This window comes from Mauremys reevesii, unplaced genomic scaffold, assembly GCF_016161935.1.
Source record: "Mauremys reevesii isolate NIE-2019 unplaced genomic scaffold, ASM1616193v1 Contig106, whole genome shotgun sequence".
Taxonomy (NCBI): Eukaryota; Metazoa; Chordata; order Testudines; family Geoemydidae; genus Mauremys; species Mauremys reevesii.
The window spans coordinates 30,041-46,215 of NW_024100723.1; the positions used below are offsets into that span (position 1 = coordinate 30,041).

Here is a 16,175-nt window from a genome sequence, read left to right on the forward strand (position 1 = left end):
AACCCCAGTGCGAGACTCAAGTTCCGACAATAGACCCAGCAAAGTTTGACTTTGGAGATTCACCATTGTCGGAGGAGTGGAAAGATCGTCTGAGGAGGAAACTTTGTGAAAGACCCAAGGTGTTCTCACTGCATGAGTGGGATGTGGGATGTGCAAAAGGAGTAGAGCACAACATCAGACTACATGACTCCCGACCTTTCCGAGAGAGATCTAGGAGGCTTGCTCTCTCCGAGATGGAAGATGTGCGACAACATCTTCAAGAGCTGGCTGCAAATGGCATCATTACAGAGTCCCGCAGCTCATACGCCTCACCCATTGTGGTGGTCCGTAAAAAGAATGGGAAAATCCGGATGTGTATTGACTACCGCACGCTGAACCGCCGTACAGTGGTTGATCAGTACACAATGCCTCGAGTCCAAGATGCTTTAGACTGTTTACTGGGAAGCCAGTGGTTCTCTGTGTTGGATCTTCAGGTGGATACTACCAGATCCCTCTGGGTGAAGAAGATAAGGAGAAGACAGCCTTCATCTGCCCATTAGGGTTTTATCAGTTCGAGCATGCCCCAAGGGATTTCTGGAGCACCTGCCACATTTCAACGTCTTATGGAGAAAGTTGTGGGAGACATGAATTTACTGCAAGTGTTAGTTTATTTGGATGACCTGATTGTGTTTGGAAGAACTTTGGAAGAGCATGAAGAAAGACTTCTTAAAGTGCTTGATAGGTTGGAGGATTATGGTTTGAAGCTTTCAATTGACAAATGCCAGTTCTGCAGGACCTCAGTGAAGTATGTGGGCCACATCGTGTCCCAAGAGGGTGTGAGTACTGATCCTGATAAAATAGAAGCACTCACTACATGGCCACGTCAAGCAACTACAGAGAACTCAAGACTTTCCTTGGGTTTAGTGGCTACTACCGCAGATTTGTAAAAAACTATGCTACAATTGTAAAACCCCTCAATGATCTTACCAGGGGATATCAGTCCAGCAAGAACAAATCTAAGACCAAGAATAAAAGGCCTTCTGTGCAGAGACACTATGGCCCCTTCGAACCCTTTGGGCCACGGTGGAATGAGAGATGTGAAAAGGCTTTTCGAGAAATCATTACTTGCCTAACTCATGCCCCTGTCCTAGTCTTTGCTGACCCAAGCAAGCCATTTATCCTGCATACAGATGCCAGTTTGGAGGGTCTGGGAGCAGTACTGTACCAGGAGGCGGAAGGCACGCGTAAACCTGTAGCCTTTGCCAGCCGTGGACTGTCTGATAGTGAAACACACTATCCCACCCACAAGCTGGAGTTCTTGGACTTGAAATGAGCCATCACTGAGAAATTTCGAGACTACTTGTACGGTGCTCAGTTCCAGGTGTGGACAGACAACAACCCACTGACTTATGTGTTAACAAGTGCTAAACTGGATGCTACAGGGCAAAGATGGGTGGCCGCTTTGGCTAGCTATGACTTCAGCATTCAATACCGATCAGGGAGAAGCAATGTAGATGCAGATGCATTGTCCAGGCGTCCACAAGCACCAGGAGTTGCTGTGATACCCACGGAGGGAGTGAGCTATTTGCAGTGTGAGTCGCCGAGAGCCAGAGGCCCATGAGAGCCTTCATGGATGCGTTGCTGAAGCTTTGGGACTGCCCCTGAATCGTGCCATCTGCTTCAGTGAACTATATTGCTTTGGACCAATCTCCTTGCCCGTGCTCAATGCGGCTGACTGGCAGGAAGCCCAGCTGCAAGATATTGACATTCGTGATACGCTACTTGCCAAAAGGAGGGCGAGGCCCAGCTGCGGTTGTCCCACCTACCCCAGAGGGCAAACTACTATTGAGAGAATGGACCAAGCTAAAACTGATTCAGGGAGTGCTACACCGTGTGACCACAGACCCTCTACAAAGGCAACGGAACCAACTAGTGCTGCCAAAAGAGTACAGAGGCCTGGCCATGAGGGCCCTGCATGATGACTTTGGACATTTAGGGATGGAGAGGACCCTGGAACTTATCCGAAGTAGGTTCTATTGGCCCCGGATGGCTGAAGATGTTCGCAGGAAATGTGAGACCTGCGCTCGATGTGTTCAAAGGAAAACTCTGCCCATGAGGGCTGCATATCTGAAGAACATTACCAGCAACAAACCTCTGGAGCTGGTTTGCATTGATTTCTTGTCTTTAGAAGTGGACAAGAGGAATATTGAGAACATTCTGGTCGTGACCGACCATTATCTGTGATATCGCAGGCATATCCACACGTGATCAGAGGGCCACCTCTGTCGCTCGGGTACTTTTTGTATAAAATTTCTCAGTTTATGGATTCCCAGCCCGGATACACTCGGATCAGGGACGAGACTTTGAGAGTCACCTTCTGAAGGAGGTGCTGAGGATAGCAGGAATTAAAAAGTCGAGGACAACGCCTTATCACCCGCAGGGTGACCCTCAGCCAGAGAGGTTCAACCGAACCCTGTTAGATATGTTAGGGACTTTGCGTCCAGAGCAGAAGGCAACCTGGAGCCAACATGTTGCATTTCTGGTGCACGCCTACAACGCCACCAAGAATGATGCTACGAGTCACCCCATATCTCTTGATGTTTGGCGAGAACCAAGATTACCCATAGACCTGTGCTTTGGTGTATCAGAGGATGGCGATAGCTATGAAATCCATCAGCAATATGTATCCCGACTACGAGAAAAGCTGCGGGATGCTTACCATAGCTACATCTGCAGCTCAGAAGAATGCAGATCGTAACAAACATCGATATGATGCTGGAGTGCGTCCAAGAGCTCCAGCCAGGGGACAGAGTCCTGCTGCGAAATTTGGGTATTGCTGGCAAACACAAGATAGCTGACAGATGGAAGGCAATACCTTACTTGGTGATGGAAAAGCTAGGAGACCTGCCGGTCTACAAGATCAAACCTGAAGAGGGTCCAGGGCAGACAAAGACCGTGCATAGAAACCTTTTGCTCCCGGTGGGGGAATTGGTAGGCAGCCCTTATGAGATGGGCCACAACAGGGCAATTGGGCAGAACGAAGGTGCTGTACCAAAGCCACCTCCCAACGTGGACAGCCAGCCTCCTGCAGCTAACCTACCCCTACTCAGCACATCTGAGAGTGAGTCTGAGGAGGAAGACACAACCATGGTGTATCCTAGGATGAAGACAAGATTGCAGTCTCGATCAGCTGAATCAAAAGAGACTACCTCCTCTTCCGCCCTAAATCCTATGGCAGAAGTATTTAGGCCCATTCCTGACACTCCTGATCCACTGGTGGAACCCCCGTGTAATGACCTACACAGATTATTGGACAGTGGCGACATACAGATGGAAGATGTCCCAAGCACCTTCGATCCTCCACGGTTAGAACTAGAAATGCAGGGGCCTATGCCAGTATCCGAGGGGAACTCACAGGAAACCTCCCCATCCGTCACTCAAGAGGATGTCCCCCCTACCACAGCAACAGAGTTTCTTCATAGGCGAGACAGAGTAATAAGACCAGTGAAACGGCTAACTTACGATGCACCCGGGGTGATTAGTGAGGAGCCAATACATTTAGCACACAGGTTTGTGAAAGCTAAAGTGGGCTATCTGAGGCCCTTTGGAGGGGACCAGTAAGTTGGTATAGTAGGGAATGTGATTTGTCGGGACGACAAATTCTCGGCTGGGGGGAGGATGTAAGCAGAGTCAGGATGAGCCCTACTCTGACATCTGGTGGTACATTATGAGGAGTGGGCAAAGGAATTTTAGGAATGTGCATTTGCATTGGTAAACCCACTCCACTTAGCATAACACACAGCAGCATGGGAAGGTTATTTTCACACTGTGGAATCCCCAATTTCTTTGTTATTGGGGCAGGAAGGAAAAAAAGGGACTGTTACCTTAATTATGTGAATGAGGAACTATGAGACTGCTTTATGACAGAAATGACTCAACCTACATTAAATAGTACTTGCTAGACAAGGGACAGGGGTTCCAAAACCCAGTGAAGGGAGAGAGGCTGGGGACTGGTGTGTGTACCGGATGGTATGGGCCCCTTTTGAGGGCCTGGAACACCAATTGCACTTCCTCCTCTCTCCACTGTTAAAGAGCAGAGCTAATTTTGAATCCTTTAGGAGTCCATCTAGAGGCTGCTGACCTGAATTCATGTTGGGCCATGTGGCAGTGGGGCTCTCCTACTACAAGTTGAAATCACTAGGAGCTGAAATCACTAAAAGAGCTAAGCTTACTAAGCTGAGATCACTGAGTGCTGTGTTAAGTAGTGGGAGAGCCTGAAGACCTATCACCAAGCAGCTGGCAGAGCGGAGCAGCCTGCAGCACGTTGGAGCAGCCCATGGAACAGTGAGCAGTGTGGAGCGGTTTGTGGGGGACGGCTGACGTGGTTCACGGGTCTGCTGGAGGAGCGGCACAACTGGTGGAGTGGAGCCAGTCGTGGTGAAGGCTGCAGCAGAACTCCACGGAGAAGCGGGGCAGTCGGCCCTGGCCCACGTAAGGTGTCCCTAGCACCCTGTGTGTGTGACCCCCCCCCATTTCCACCCAGGCTGGGGTAAACTCTGCAGATAAACTTTTGAACTCTGGGGTGGCACTGACCGGAGACTGAGACTTTTGGGTTGTTGGACTTTGGGGTGATTGGACTTAAGACCCTAAGGACAGTGCCAAATGTACTTGGAGGTGGGTTTTTGCTTATGGTTTGTGTATAGTCCTGTTTGTGGTGTCTCTCCAACATGATGCCACATTGTTTCCCTCCTTTATTAAAAGGATTTTGCTACACTCAGACCTCGTGCTTGCGAGTGGGGAAGTATTGCCTCCTAGAGGCACCCGGGGGGGGGTGGTAGGTAATTGTCCCAGGTCACTGGGTGGGGGCTCGAGCCGGTTTTGCATTGTGTTATTGAAACGGAACCCCTGGATACTGAACCCGGCCCTTGTTGCTGCCAACTCAGAGGGGCAGAAGGGTTACATTAGTATTGGAATAACCACCAGCTTCTGGGGTTTGTCTGCCCCGTTCTGTTTGCAGTTCACCCTAATTGAGTGACCTCAGCTGGCTCCCCCGGGCAGCACTGTCACATCTTGGCCCAGGGGGAGGCAGTGACTCCTAGAAGCAGGGAGAGCAGCAGCACCATAGATCAGGGAGGTCTGGCAATGCCAGTGGCTGGCTGGGATCTGACAGCCCAGGCACCCAGAGCAGACTGTCAAAGGCCAAACCCCTCTCACCACTGGCTCTGTAGCTCCCCCTTAGGCACCATCCCGTGCCTGTAGATCTTCCACTGTAGGGGCGTGTGCACCCAGGGCACTTGAGTCGCAGACATTTGCCAGCAGTACCATGCAGCGATGCCTGCGCTCCCGCTCTCCCCATGTGCTCAGGCACGGGCATCAAAAGGGCACGTCCGCCACCTCCCTCTCCAGTCCTTCGCATCTGCGTGCAGCCAGGTGAACATCCCCATTTCTACTGAGACCTCAGGGACAAGGTCTATGATGAACTGGCTGGGATTGATCCCCCCCAATCCCATGTTGCACCCTATGGCTCGCTGAGGATCCAAACTGACACTCATCGGTTTGAGCCCCTACCTAGCCAGGCCCTGTTCTCTCCCCCGAGGCAGTTGAACCCCTGCAGGCAGCCATGACACACAGGCGCTCGGGGCTCGAGAGAAGGGCTATCGCCGGCTGAAAGACCCCTGCCTGCATGGTGGGGATCGAGGCCACTTTGCCAGCAGGTGCCCCCCAAGTCCTGGGCTATGGTGAGTCTGGGGAGATGGGAGGATTCAGCCTCATGAGAGGAGATGTGGCTGGACAGAATGGCAGAATTGGGTCTCCGAGCAGACACTAGAAACTGCCTAACACCGAGCAGGGGTCTGGGGCTGGGAGATGTGTAGGGTACAGAGCACAGCACCCCTAACGCCGGGCCGGGGGGTTGGGGCTGGGGATGTGTCAGGTATGGAGTGCAGCACCCCCTAATACTGGGCAGCAGGGCTGGGAGATGCGGGGTGTAGGGTACAGAGCACAGCACCTCTAATGCTGGGCAGCAGGGCTGGGAGATGCGGGGTGTAGGGTACAGAGCACAGTGCCCGCTAACGCTGGGCAGCAGGGCTGGGAGATGCGGGGTGTACGGTACAGAGCACAGCACCTCTAATGCTGGGCAGCAGGGCTGGGAGATGCGGGGTGTAGGGTACAGAGCACAGTGCCCGCTAACGCTGGGCAGCAGGGCTGGGAGATGCGGGGTGTAGGGTACAGAGCACAGTGCCCACTAACGCTGGGCAGCAGGGCTGGGAGATGCGGGGTGTAGGGTACAGAGCACAGCACCTCTAATGCTGGGCAGCAGGGCTGGGAGATGCGGGGTGTAGGGTACAGAGCACAGCGCCTCTAATGCTGGGCAGCAGGGCTGGGAGATGCGGGGTGTAGGGTACAGAGCACAGTGCCCACTAACGCTGGGAAGCAGGGCTGGGAGATGCGGGGTGTAGGGTACAGAGCAGAGTGCCCGCTAACGCTGGGCCGGGGGGCTCAGGCTGAGGATGGGTAGGGTACCGAGTGCCACGGAGTGTGGGGGAGACAAGGCCCTGCACCTCAGGCTTCCTGTGATTCACCATGACTCTCGGCCAGCCAGTAAAACACAAGGTTTATTTAGACGACAGGAACACAGTCCAAGACAGGTCTTGCAGGTTCAGACAACAGGACGCCCTCAGTTAGGTCCCTCTTGGGGTGGGGGGCAGGAAAGCCAGAGCCCCGTTGGGAGATCAGAGCCCCATCTGGACTCCTCTCCATTTTCCCAGCCAGCTCCAAACTGAAACTCCCTCCAGCCTCTCACTTAGCCTCCCCCCGGCTCCTCTCCCACCCTTTGTCCAGTTCCCGGGCAGAGGTGTCACCTGGCCTCCAACCCCCTTCTAGGGTTCTCATGTTACCTGCTCAGGTATCCTCCCTCAAGGAAAGTCTCCCATCCCCCAATGCAGACAGTCCCAGCAAAACTCCCCTGCAACCTTCCCAGGCCAACACTCCCCACTCAGCATTCAAAGAACACATTAAGAACATTCCCAGTTCGACACACCAAGCACAGCACCCCCTAATGCAGGTGAGCTGGGAAGAGGCTGGAGAGCACGTGGGCCTAGCCCCATGGGGGGATCGGCCTGTGCAATCAGCTGTGCCCAGGTATAGTGCTCGGGGCTGGATCCAGCTGTGCCATGGGCTAGCACTGCAGGCCTCCCTGTGCTGAGTGGAGGTGCGGGGCAGGTAGTAGATCCCTGGACCAGGCTTGTAATCCTGGGTCTCTTTCTGAACACCCTGGCTCAGGACTTCGGACGTTGGCTTCACATCTCCCTCATCCCCTCCCACCAGGCCGTGCAACAACCACGACGTCTTCTCTCGCCTCACCAGCAACCAGAGCCAGGGCTCCGCGCTGGACAAGTAAGAGCCTCACGGGGGAAGGAGCGGGTGGGAAGGTGAATCCAGGGCCGGCTCTAGGTTTTTTGCCGCCTCAAGGAAAAAGGAATTTGGCTGCCCCCGTCCCAGCCCTGGGCTCTCCCCCCCCTACATGCACCCCCTTCTGCCCCAGCATTGGGCTCTCCCTGTCCCCCTACCCCACCCCATCCACACCCTCTGCTGCACCAGCGCTGGGCTCTCCCCCCCCCCCGCACCTCTTGCTGCCCCAGCCCTGGGGTCTCCCCATCCCTCCTACTCCACCCCACCCGCACTCCCTGCCGCCCCAGCCCTGGGCTCTCCACCACCAGTGCTGACTCCACTCTCTCCTCCCTCGGCTCCAGCCGGCCTGGCGCTGGCAGGGTCGAGGGACGCAGTGGGGCTCCCGGGCTGTGCCTCAGCCCAGGGTCCCTCCAGCCAGGGCTCCCGCCTCCAGGACCGTCCGGGACCCAGGAGGGCAGAGCGTGGGGACCGCCCCCGCAGGGCTGAGAACCAGGGCAGGGTAGCCCCAGAGAGCAGAGCCCCAGAGAGCGGGATGTGGGCCCCGCATGGCAGCGCCCTGCTCTCTACGGTCCTGCTGCTTCTGGCTGCCCTGCCGCAGTCCCTGGGTGGCTCGGGCCGCTTCACTCAGCTCTGGCTGCGGCGCTGGGGGGTGGCCGCCCTGTGGCACCTGCAGGCGGCTCCGTGAGCCCCGCAGGGCAGCCCCCAGCCTGAGTGTCCCCTGCTCGGAGCCCGCCCAGCCCAGCCACAAGGTGCGGGCACTGCTCCCCCAAGGCGCGAACCGCAGCGGCCCCAGGGCGCCCCCTGCGCACAACGCACTGCTGCTGCCAGGGCCGGCTCTAGGCTTTTGCCACCTGAAGCAGGAAAAAAATGCTGTCCAGAATGCCGCCCCTGAAAATGTGCCGCCCCAAGCACTTGCTTGGTTTGCTGGTGCCTAGAGCCGGCCCTGGGTGAATCTCCAGGGAGCCCAGCCCCAAGAGCAGTGAATGGCAGACAGTGACTCCCATGGCTGGCGCCGGGAATGGCCCCAGAGCTGGCAGTCCCAGCTGGGCCTTCGATGCCCCCTCTACCATCCCCACCCTGCCCTAGGTCCCAGCAGTCCCAGCTGGGCTCTCACCCCTCCCCCCCCCTGCCCCCAGCCAAGGCAGGGTCTGCACGAGTCCCTGAGCCATTAGCACCAACAGGGTGTGACCTGCCCCCGGGGGGCCTGTCTGGGGAGCCGGCTTCCCCACAGCCTCTGTCTGTGGTTTGCTTTGCTCTGGAGCGCAGGAGCTGGTCCAAGAGGTAACTATAGCAGGACCGCTTGGAAATAGAGACCATAATACAATTGCATTCAACATCCCTGTGGTGGGAAGAACACCTCAACTGCCCAACACTGTGGCATTTAATTTCAAAAGGGGGAACTATACCAAAATGAGGGGGTTAGTTAGACAAAAGTTAAAAGGTACAGTGACTAAAGTGAAATCCCTGCAAGTTGCATGGGCCCTTTTTAAAGACACCATAATAGAGGCCCAACTTCAATGTATACCCCAAATTAAGAAAAACAGTAAAAGAACTAAAAAAGAGCCACCATGGCTTAACAACCATGTAAAAGAAGCAGTGAGAGATAAAAAGACTTCCTTTAAAAAGTGGAAGTCAAATCCTAGTGAGGCAAATAGAAAGGAGCACAAACACTGCCAACTTAAGTGCAAGAGTGTAATAAGAAAAGCCAAAGAAGAGTTTGAAGAACGGCTAGCCAAAAACTCCAAAGGTAATAACAAAATGTTTTTTAAGTACATCAGAAGCAGGAAGCCTGCTAAACAACCAGTGGGGCCCCTTGACGATCGAAATACAAAAGGAGCGCTTAAAGACGATAAAGTCATTGCGAAGAAACTAAATGGATTCTTTGCTTCAGTCTTCACGGCTGAGGATGTTAGGGAGATTCCCAAACCTGAGCTGGCTTTTGTATGTGACAAATCTGAGGAACTGTCACAGATTGAAGTGTCACTAGAGGAGGTTTTGGAATTAATTGATAAACTCAACATTAACAAGTCACCGGGACCAGATGGCATTCACCCAAGAGTTCTGAAAGAACTCAAATGTGAAGTTGCGGAACTATTATCTAAGGTTTGTAACCTGTCCTTTAAATCGGCATCGGTACCCAATGACTGGAAGTTAGCTAATGTAACGCCAATATTTAAAAAGGGCTTTAGAGGTGATCCCGGCAATTACAGACCGGTAAGTCTAACATCGGTACCGGGCAAATTAGTCGAAACAATAGTTAAGAATAAAATTGTCAGACACATAGAAAAACATAAACCGTTGAGCAGTAGTCAACATGGTTTCTGTAAAGGGAAATCGTGTCTTACTAATCTATTAGAGTTCTTTGAAGGGGTCAACAAACATGTGGACAAGGGGGATCCGGTGGACATAGTGTACTTAGATTTCCAGAAAGCCGTTGACAAGGTCCCTCACCAAAGGTTCTTATGTAAATTAAGCTGTCATGGGATAAAAGGGAAGGTCCTTTCATGGATTGAGAACTGGTTAAAAGACAGGGAACAAAGGGTAGGAATTAATGGTAAATTCTCAGAATGGAGAGGGGTAACTAGTGGTGTTCCCCAAGGGTCAGTCCTGGGACCAATCCTATTCAATTTATTCATAAATGATCTGGAGAAAGGGGTAAACAATGAGGTGGCAAAGTTTGCAGATGATACTAAACTGCTCAAGATAGTTAAGTCCAAAGCAGATTGTGAAGAACTTCAAAAAGATCTCACAAAACTAAGTGATTGGGCAACAAAATTTAATGTGGATAAATGTAAAGTAATGCACATTGGAAAAAATAACCCCAACTATACATACAACATGATGGGGGCTAATTTAGCTACAATGAGTCAGGAAAAAGATCTTGGAGTCATCGTGGATAGTTCTCTGAAGATGTCCACGCAGTGTGCAGAGGCGGTCAAAAAAGCAAACAGGATGTTAGGAATCATTAAAAAGGGGATAGAAAACAAGACTGAGAATATATTATTGCCCTTATATAAATCTATGGTACACCCACATCTCGAATACTGTGTACAGATGTGGTCTCCTCACCTCAAAAAAGATATTCTAGCACTAGAAAAGGTTCAGAAAAGGGCAACTACAATGATTAGGGGTTTAGAGAGGGTCCCATATGAGGAAAGATTAAAGAGGTTAGTTAGGACTCTTCAGCTTGGAAAAGAGAAGACTAAGGGGGGATATGATAGAGGTATATAAAATCATAAGTGATGTTGAGAAAGTGGATAAGGAAAAGTTATTTACTTATTCCCATAATACAAGAACTAGGGGTCACCAAATGAAATTATTAGGCAGCAGGTTTAAAACAAATAAAAGGAAGTTCTTCTTCACGCAGCGCACAGTCAACTTGAGGAACTCCTTACCTGAGGAGGTTGTGAAGGTGAGGACTATAACAATGTTTAAAAGGGGACTGGATAAATTCATGGTGGCTAAGTCCATAAATGGCTATTAGCTAGGATGGGTAAGAATGGTGTCCCTAGCCTCTGTTCATCAGAGGATGGAGCTGGATGGCAGGAGAGAGATCACTTGATCATAGCCTGTTAGGTTCACTCCCTCTGGGGCACCTGGCATTGGCCACTGTCGGTAGACAGATACTGGGCTAGATGGACCTTTGGTCTGACCCGGTACGGCCGTTCTTATGTTCTTATGGAGCCCCACTAGCAGGTCCTGGCAGCCTTGCGGGTGGGATCTGGCTTTGTCCTGGGTCACCCAGCCAGCGACCCCCTGCTGACACCCTTTCTCTCTCCCACAGAAGGGGCCTCATTAACCCCGCGGGTGGTGCCAGGAGTGCCTGGACGGCCCCCCTGCAGTGCAGTTCCCTGGCGGAGGGACACTCCAAGCCCATTCTCTGTGTGGATGCCACCGACGAGCTGCTCTTCTCCGGATCCAAAGGTGCGCGCCTCGGGGGCGGGCTGGCTGCTGAGCTCTGGGTGTGATCGCTGGGAGTGAGCCTGTTACCCCAGGGCGTGGCTGAGCCGCCCTGAACTGCCGGGACAGGCCACGAGCCTCCTGCTCGGACAGCGCCGGCCTGCCTGAGAGCCCCAAGCCCCACAACGGGCCAGTGCAGTTCTGGCTCCCCCCAGCAGAGGGCAGCCATGCTGCATGAGTCATTAGGCTGAACAGCTGTGTGGTGACATCCCTGAAGCCAGTTGTTGGGGCCTCTGCCCAGCCTCTAGTGGGCAGGTGTTTACCTGGCACTGATAGACCCTCCCTCCCTTGGCAGGTCCGGCGCAGGTGCCAGGGGCTGGGTGGCCCACGGGGACTGAGCTCCCCTCTCGCCCCTGGGAGCAGGGGGAGGCAGTGACGGGGGGAGCTGTGGGGTTCCTGTGCTGAGGACGGAAAGGTCCTGCAGTGTCATGTGCTCCTGCTTCCTCTCCCAGACTGGAGCTGCAAAATGTGGAACCTGGTGATGGGCCAGGAAATCACCTCGCTGAAGGGCCACCCCAACAATGTGGTGTCCATCAAGTACTGCAACCACTCGGGGCTGGTCTTCACCGTCTCAACCTCCTACATCAAGATGTGGGACCTCCGGGACTCGGCCAAGTGCATCTGCACCCTCACGTAGGTACCTGGTGCACGGAGGCTGCTCTGGGGGCCTGACCAAGCTAACCGTGCTGCCCTGCCAGCGTCCTGCACCCAGGGCAGCATTGCAAAGGCTGGGCTTGTCTGCAGGGCTGAGTCTAGGAATGCTGCAATGCTGGCTGCTCTAGGCTGGCCTGGCATGCGGAGGCTCTGTGGCTTGGTGCTCTGCTGGGATAGCCTGTCTCTAGGAGCAATGTCTGTGAGTTTAGTTGTGACGGTTAGCGCCACTACTCAGGGTACCCACTAGGAGGCATAGAGCAAGGAGGTAAGTGTTATATCCTTGGGGGCAGCCGGTTTAGGAAGAAATCACTTGAGGCCAGACAGCAGACAGCTAACAAAACCACCATTTTATTTACAGACTCAGAGAACTCACCCAGCCGGCTGAAGCTGGCTGAGCTATCCCCTAATAATCTAACTCAGTTACCATAGGAACCAAAAACCATGACAACCAAATACACAACGGTAAGGGTCTATGTGAGCAGAAAGCCAGGCTTTCACCCCACCCTCTGTGTGCTGGGTCTCTGAATCGCTGCACGGTGTGAGCGATGGGTTCAAGGAAAGACCCGACTAGTGACTCTAAGAATCCTCAACTACCACCACTGTTCCTGTCTGATAGAAGGCGGCTCATGCCCTGAATCAAGCAGAAGGATCCTTTCCTGAATCTCACTGCACTCCTGGCCTCGCTGGTATTTAACGGCAAGGCATTGCACTGCGATAAAGTAAAATAGAGCCCCTGCCTCACCCAAAATGGTCTCTGGTTGTTCAGCAGACAGAGGGCATTTGGATCACCATGTCCAATCAATTCCCACATTCTGAGGAATGTTCCAGGCAGCCACAGCCAGAACCTGATTGACCTAGGGGGAAATCGGAAAACTGAAAGGGAGGAAATGGAGGTCATGGAGCCTCTATTAGCTCTATGGCGCAGCCCCAGCCTCAATATTGCTGCAATTGTCTAGAGATCAAAGAACTGGTTGACAGGACCATTTATGCCTTCCAGCAGAACAATACAGAAGAGCTCTGTTAAGGACTCTGGCTCCCTCCTCTCTGGGCTGGGAATGGAGAAAGGAAGGCTGTCACTGTGCTATCTTTAGCTGCCTGGGAAGTGCTCAGAGGCTGCAGTAGTGGGAGTCAGAGAGAAGGATGCACTGGAGGGTGTTATACATAGCCAGGCGTTTGCAATCCATGGGTGGGTCAGAGAGGTGACTCCATTACTCCTGTCAGCCATTATAGATTTAAATTAACAGACACGTCCTATCTCCTAGAACTGGAAGAGACCTTGAAAGGTTGTTGAGTCCAGCCCCATGCCTTCACTAGCAGGACCAAGTACTGATTTTTGCCCCAGATGGTCCTCTCAAGAATTGAACATGCAACCCTGGATATAGCAGGCCGATGCTCAAACCACTGAGCTCTCTCTCCTCCCACAGCACCTGCTAAGTCCTGCTGAACCCAGCTAGTGGTTGGGAAAGGATCCTGGGACAGAAAGGCTGATCTACACCATGCATCTGACCCTGCATGATGTCCCAGGCAGGGGCAGCTGCGGTTCCTTGAACCACCCTGGGAGGCAGCTGGGTTTCATGATGTAAAGGCAGAATTGATGTTCCCCATTTGGGCCCATGCATCCTCCCTCCCCTGCCTCCACATCCCAGAGCAGTGGCTCCACCAATGAGACCGTCCTCTGGAGCGAAGGAGGTGCGGAGCTGACTCCTCTCTGGACAGCATGGCTCCGCTGTGGCTATGAGCTCAAAGGACCACTGATGACCCCTCTGTTGGCAGGCTGGTACCTGGATTCCTCCTTCTCTTACCCAGAATGAGCGACTGACTATTTCCGTCCTCAGTGATGGTCTCGCAAACTCTTTTTTCCGTCACCACATGCCAGAGCCTCGGCGCCCTCCTCTCCCTCCCTGACCGCATCAATACTGCAGCCTCTGGATCCTCCCTCCACACCCCGCACTGTCTCCAGGCCACAGACTCCTCCGCACTTGGGATCTGAGGGCTGGGGGCGGGGAGGCAGCACAATGAAGTGGCTCTAGGACTGGTAAAAGGAACTGGATGAGAGTCCTGGAGACCAAAGCTCCTGGTCTTCCACAGCTTGGCCTGGCAGGGACACTGGGCTGGCCTCACCTCTTCTCCCCAGGTACCTCAGCCCTAGCCTGGAGGCCCACAGCTGGGCTTGAAAGGGAGTTCACGTTTCCAAGGCCCATTTTCCATGGCCTCTCTCGAAGGTGGTTCCATGGTGGGGATGCCTGGCCACTGCACTGAGTCCTACCAAATTCATTTCAGGTATGGGTCACCACAAAGTTGCAACTTCTGGTACCTCCTAACCTGGGGCAAAAGGCTCCACAGACTATTGGTGGTTCCTCAAGCCATGTGCTTCTGTGGCATTCAGGGGTTTGGAAGTGATGGCCTTCTCCAGGAGAGAGATGAAGGACTGCATCCAATGGCCAGACCCTCAACTGGGGAAGCTCCATGGAAGGCAGCTGAGCTACTTTAAATTACACCCGCTGGGGGGGTCTAATCTTTAATTCTTAACACCCATGGAAGGACATGGGCTGGATGGGATATTCTACCAAAGCAAACCTCCTTGTGATGAGTGACCACTCCATCTGTCCCCATTGCACTTGCCAGTCACATGGCCAGAAGCTCCAGGGATGACACGAGGAGTCCGGTGGCACCTTAAAGACTAACAGATTTATTTGCGCATAAACTTTCTTGGATAAAAAACCCACTTCTTCAGATGCATGGAGTGAAAATTACAGATGCAGGCATAAATATACTGACACATGAAGAGAAGGGAGTTACCTTACAAGTGGAGAACCAGTGTTAACAAGGCCAATACAATCAAGGTGGATGTGGTCCACTCCCAATAATTGATGGGGAGGTATCAATTCCAGGAGAGGGGAAAGTTGCTTTTGTAATGAGCTAGCCACTTCCAGTCCCTATTCAAGCCCAAATTAATGGTGTTAAATTTGCAAATGAATTTTAGTTCTGCAGTTTCTCTTTGAAGTCTGTTTCTAAAGTTTTTGTGTTGAAGGATGGCTACTTTTAAATCTGTTATAGAATGTCCAGGAGACTGAAGTGCTCTCCTACTGGCTTTTGTATGTTACTATTCCTGATATCCGATTTGTGTCCATTTATTCTTTTACATAGAGACTGTCGGTTTGGCCAATGTACATGGCAGAGGGCATTGCTGGCCCCTGATGGCATATATCATCTTAGTAGATGTGCAGGTGAATGAGTCCCTGATGGTGCGGCTGATGTGGTTGGGTCCTATGATGGTGTCGCTAGAGTAGATATGGGGGCAGAGTAGGCAACAAGGTTTGTTATAGGGAATGGTTCCTGGGTTAGTGTTTCTGTGTTACGGTGAGTATTTGCTTCAGGTTGGGGGGCTGTCTGTAAGTGAGGACTGGCCTGCCTGCCCTCCCGGGTCTATGAGAGTGAGGGATCGTTTTCCAGGATGAGTTGTAGATCATTGATGATGTGCTGGAGAGATTTTAGCTGGGGGCTGTATGTGATGGCCAGTGGTGTTCTGATATTTTCCTTGTTGGGCCTGTCCTGTATCTATCTCTAGGGACACTTGTTTTCTGTTTCCCTGCTGCATGCTAGAGTTTGGGTTACCTGCCCTCCTTGGCAAGTGATGGGGTCTTGGCTTGTCCTACCAGGGATCCACAGGCATTTCCATTGCCTATCCAGCACTGTGACGACATCCTGGTCACTTCAGAGCATTACTGACTCCTAAGGCGAGGTGGACTGTGGTGAAACAAGGATCAATGGACCCAGGGAGGGACAGTTTAGGGGAGACAGGGATGGGAATGGGCTGGGGAATGGCTGCATAGAGCTGGCCCTGGGACAATGGAGTCAGGATGTGGGTGCATTGCCAGAGCTGAGGGGTGGCGGTGGGATAATCTGGGGCTGTGGTGTGGGTAGGGTTTGCGGGGCTGGGGCAGCGCTCCGGGGGTGGGGTGGACAGTTGGGGTGGAACCCAGGTTGGGATAGCAGTGGGTGATGGGTCGTGCTTTTGGGGAATCAGCAGAGCTGGGCTGAGAGAGCTGGTTGAGGTGATGCTTGCTCAGCCTGGTAACTGTCTCCCCCTTTCATTCTCTCTGGGCCCTGGGGATCAGGTGGTGCGAGAGCGGGGAGCACGGTGCATGTAGGGGAGGCCAGTACTGGGAAGA

The 16,175-nt window shown here is 53.0% G+C and overlaps 1 protein-coding gene across 1 annotated transcript in view; it reads left to right on the forward strand.

Moving 5' to 3' along the window:
* Positions 1-350: 350 nt before the first annotated feature.
* The window catches only part of LOC120392633 (probable E3 ubiquitin-protein ligase makorin-1), a 41,711-nt gene continuing 25,886 nt past the window's right edge, over positions 351-16,175 (forward strand). The window contains exons 1-5 of the mRNA XM_039517392.1: positions 351-381; positions 5,594-5,717; positions 7,261-7,374; positions 11,174-11,313; positions 11,802-11,982. Of these exons, the coding sequence (XP_039373326.1) occupies positions 351-381; positions 5,594-5,717; positions 7,261-7,374; positions 11,174-11,313; positions 11,802-11,982 (590 nt within the window). The remainder of the gene's footprint in view (positions 382-5,593; positions 5,718-7,260; positions 7,375-11,173; positions 11,314-11,801; positions 11,983-16,175) is intronic.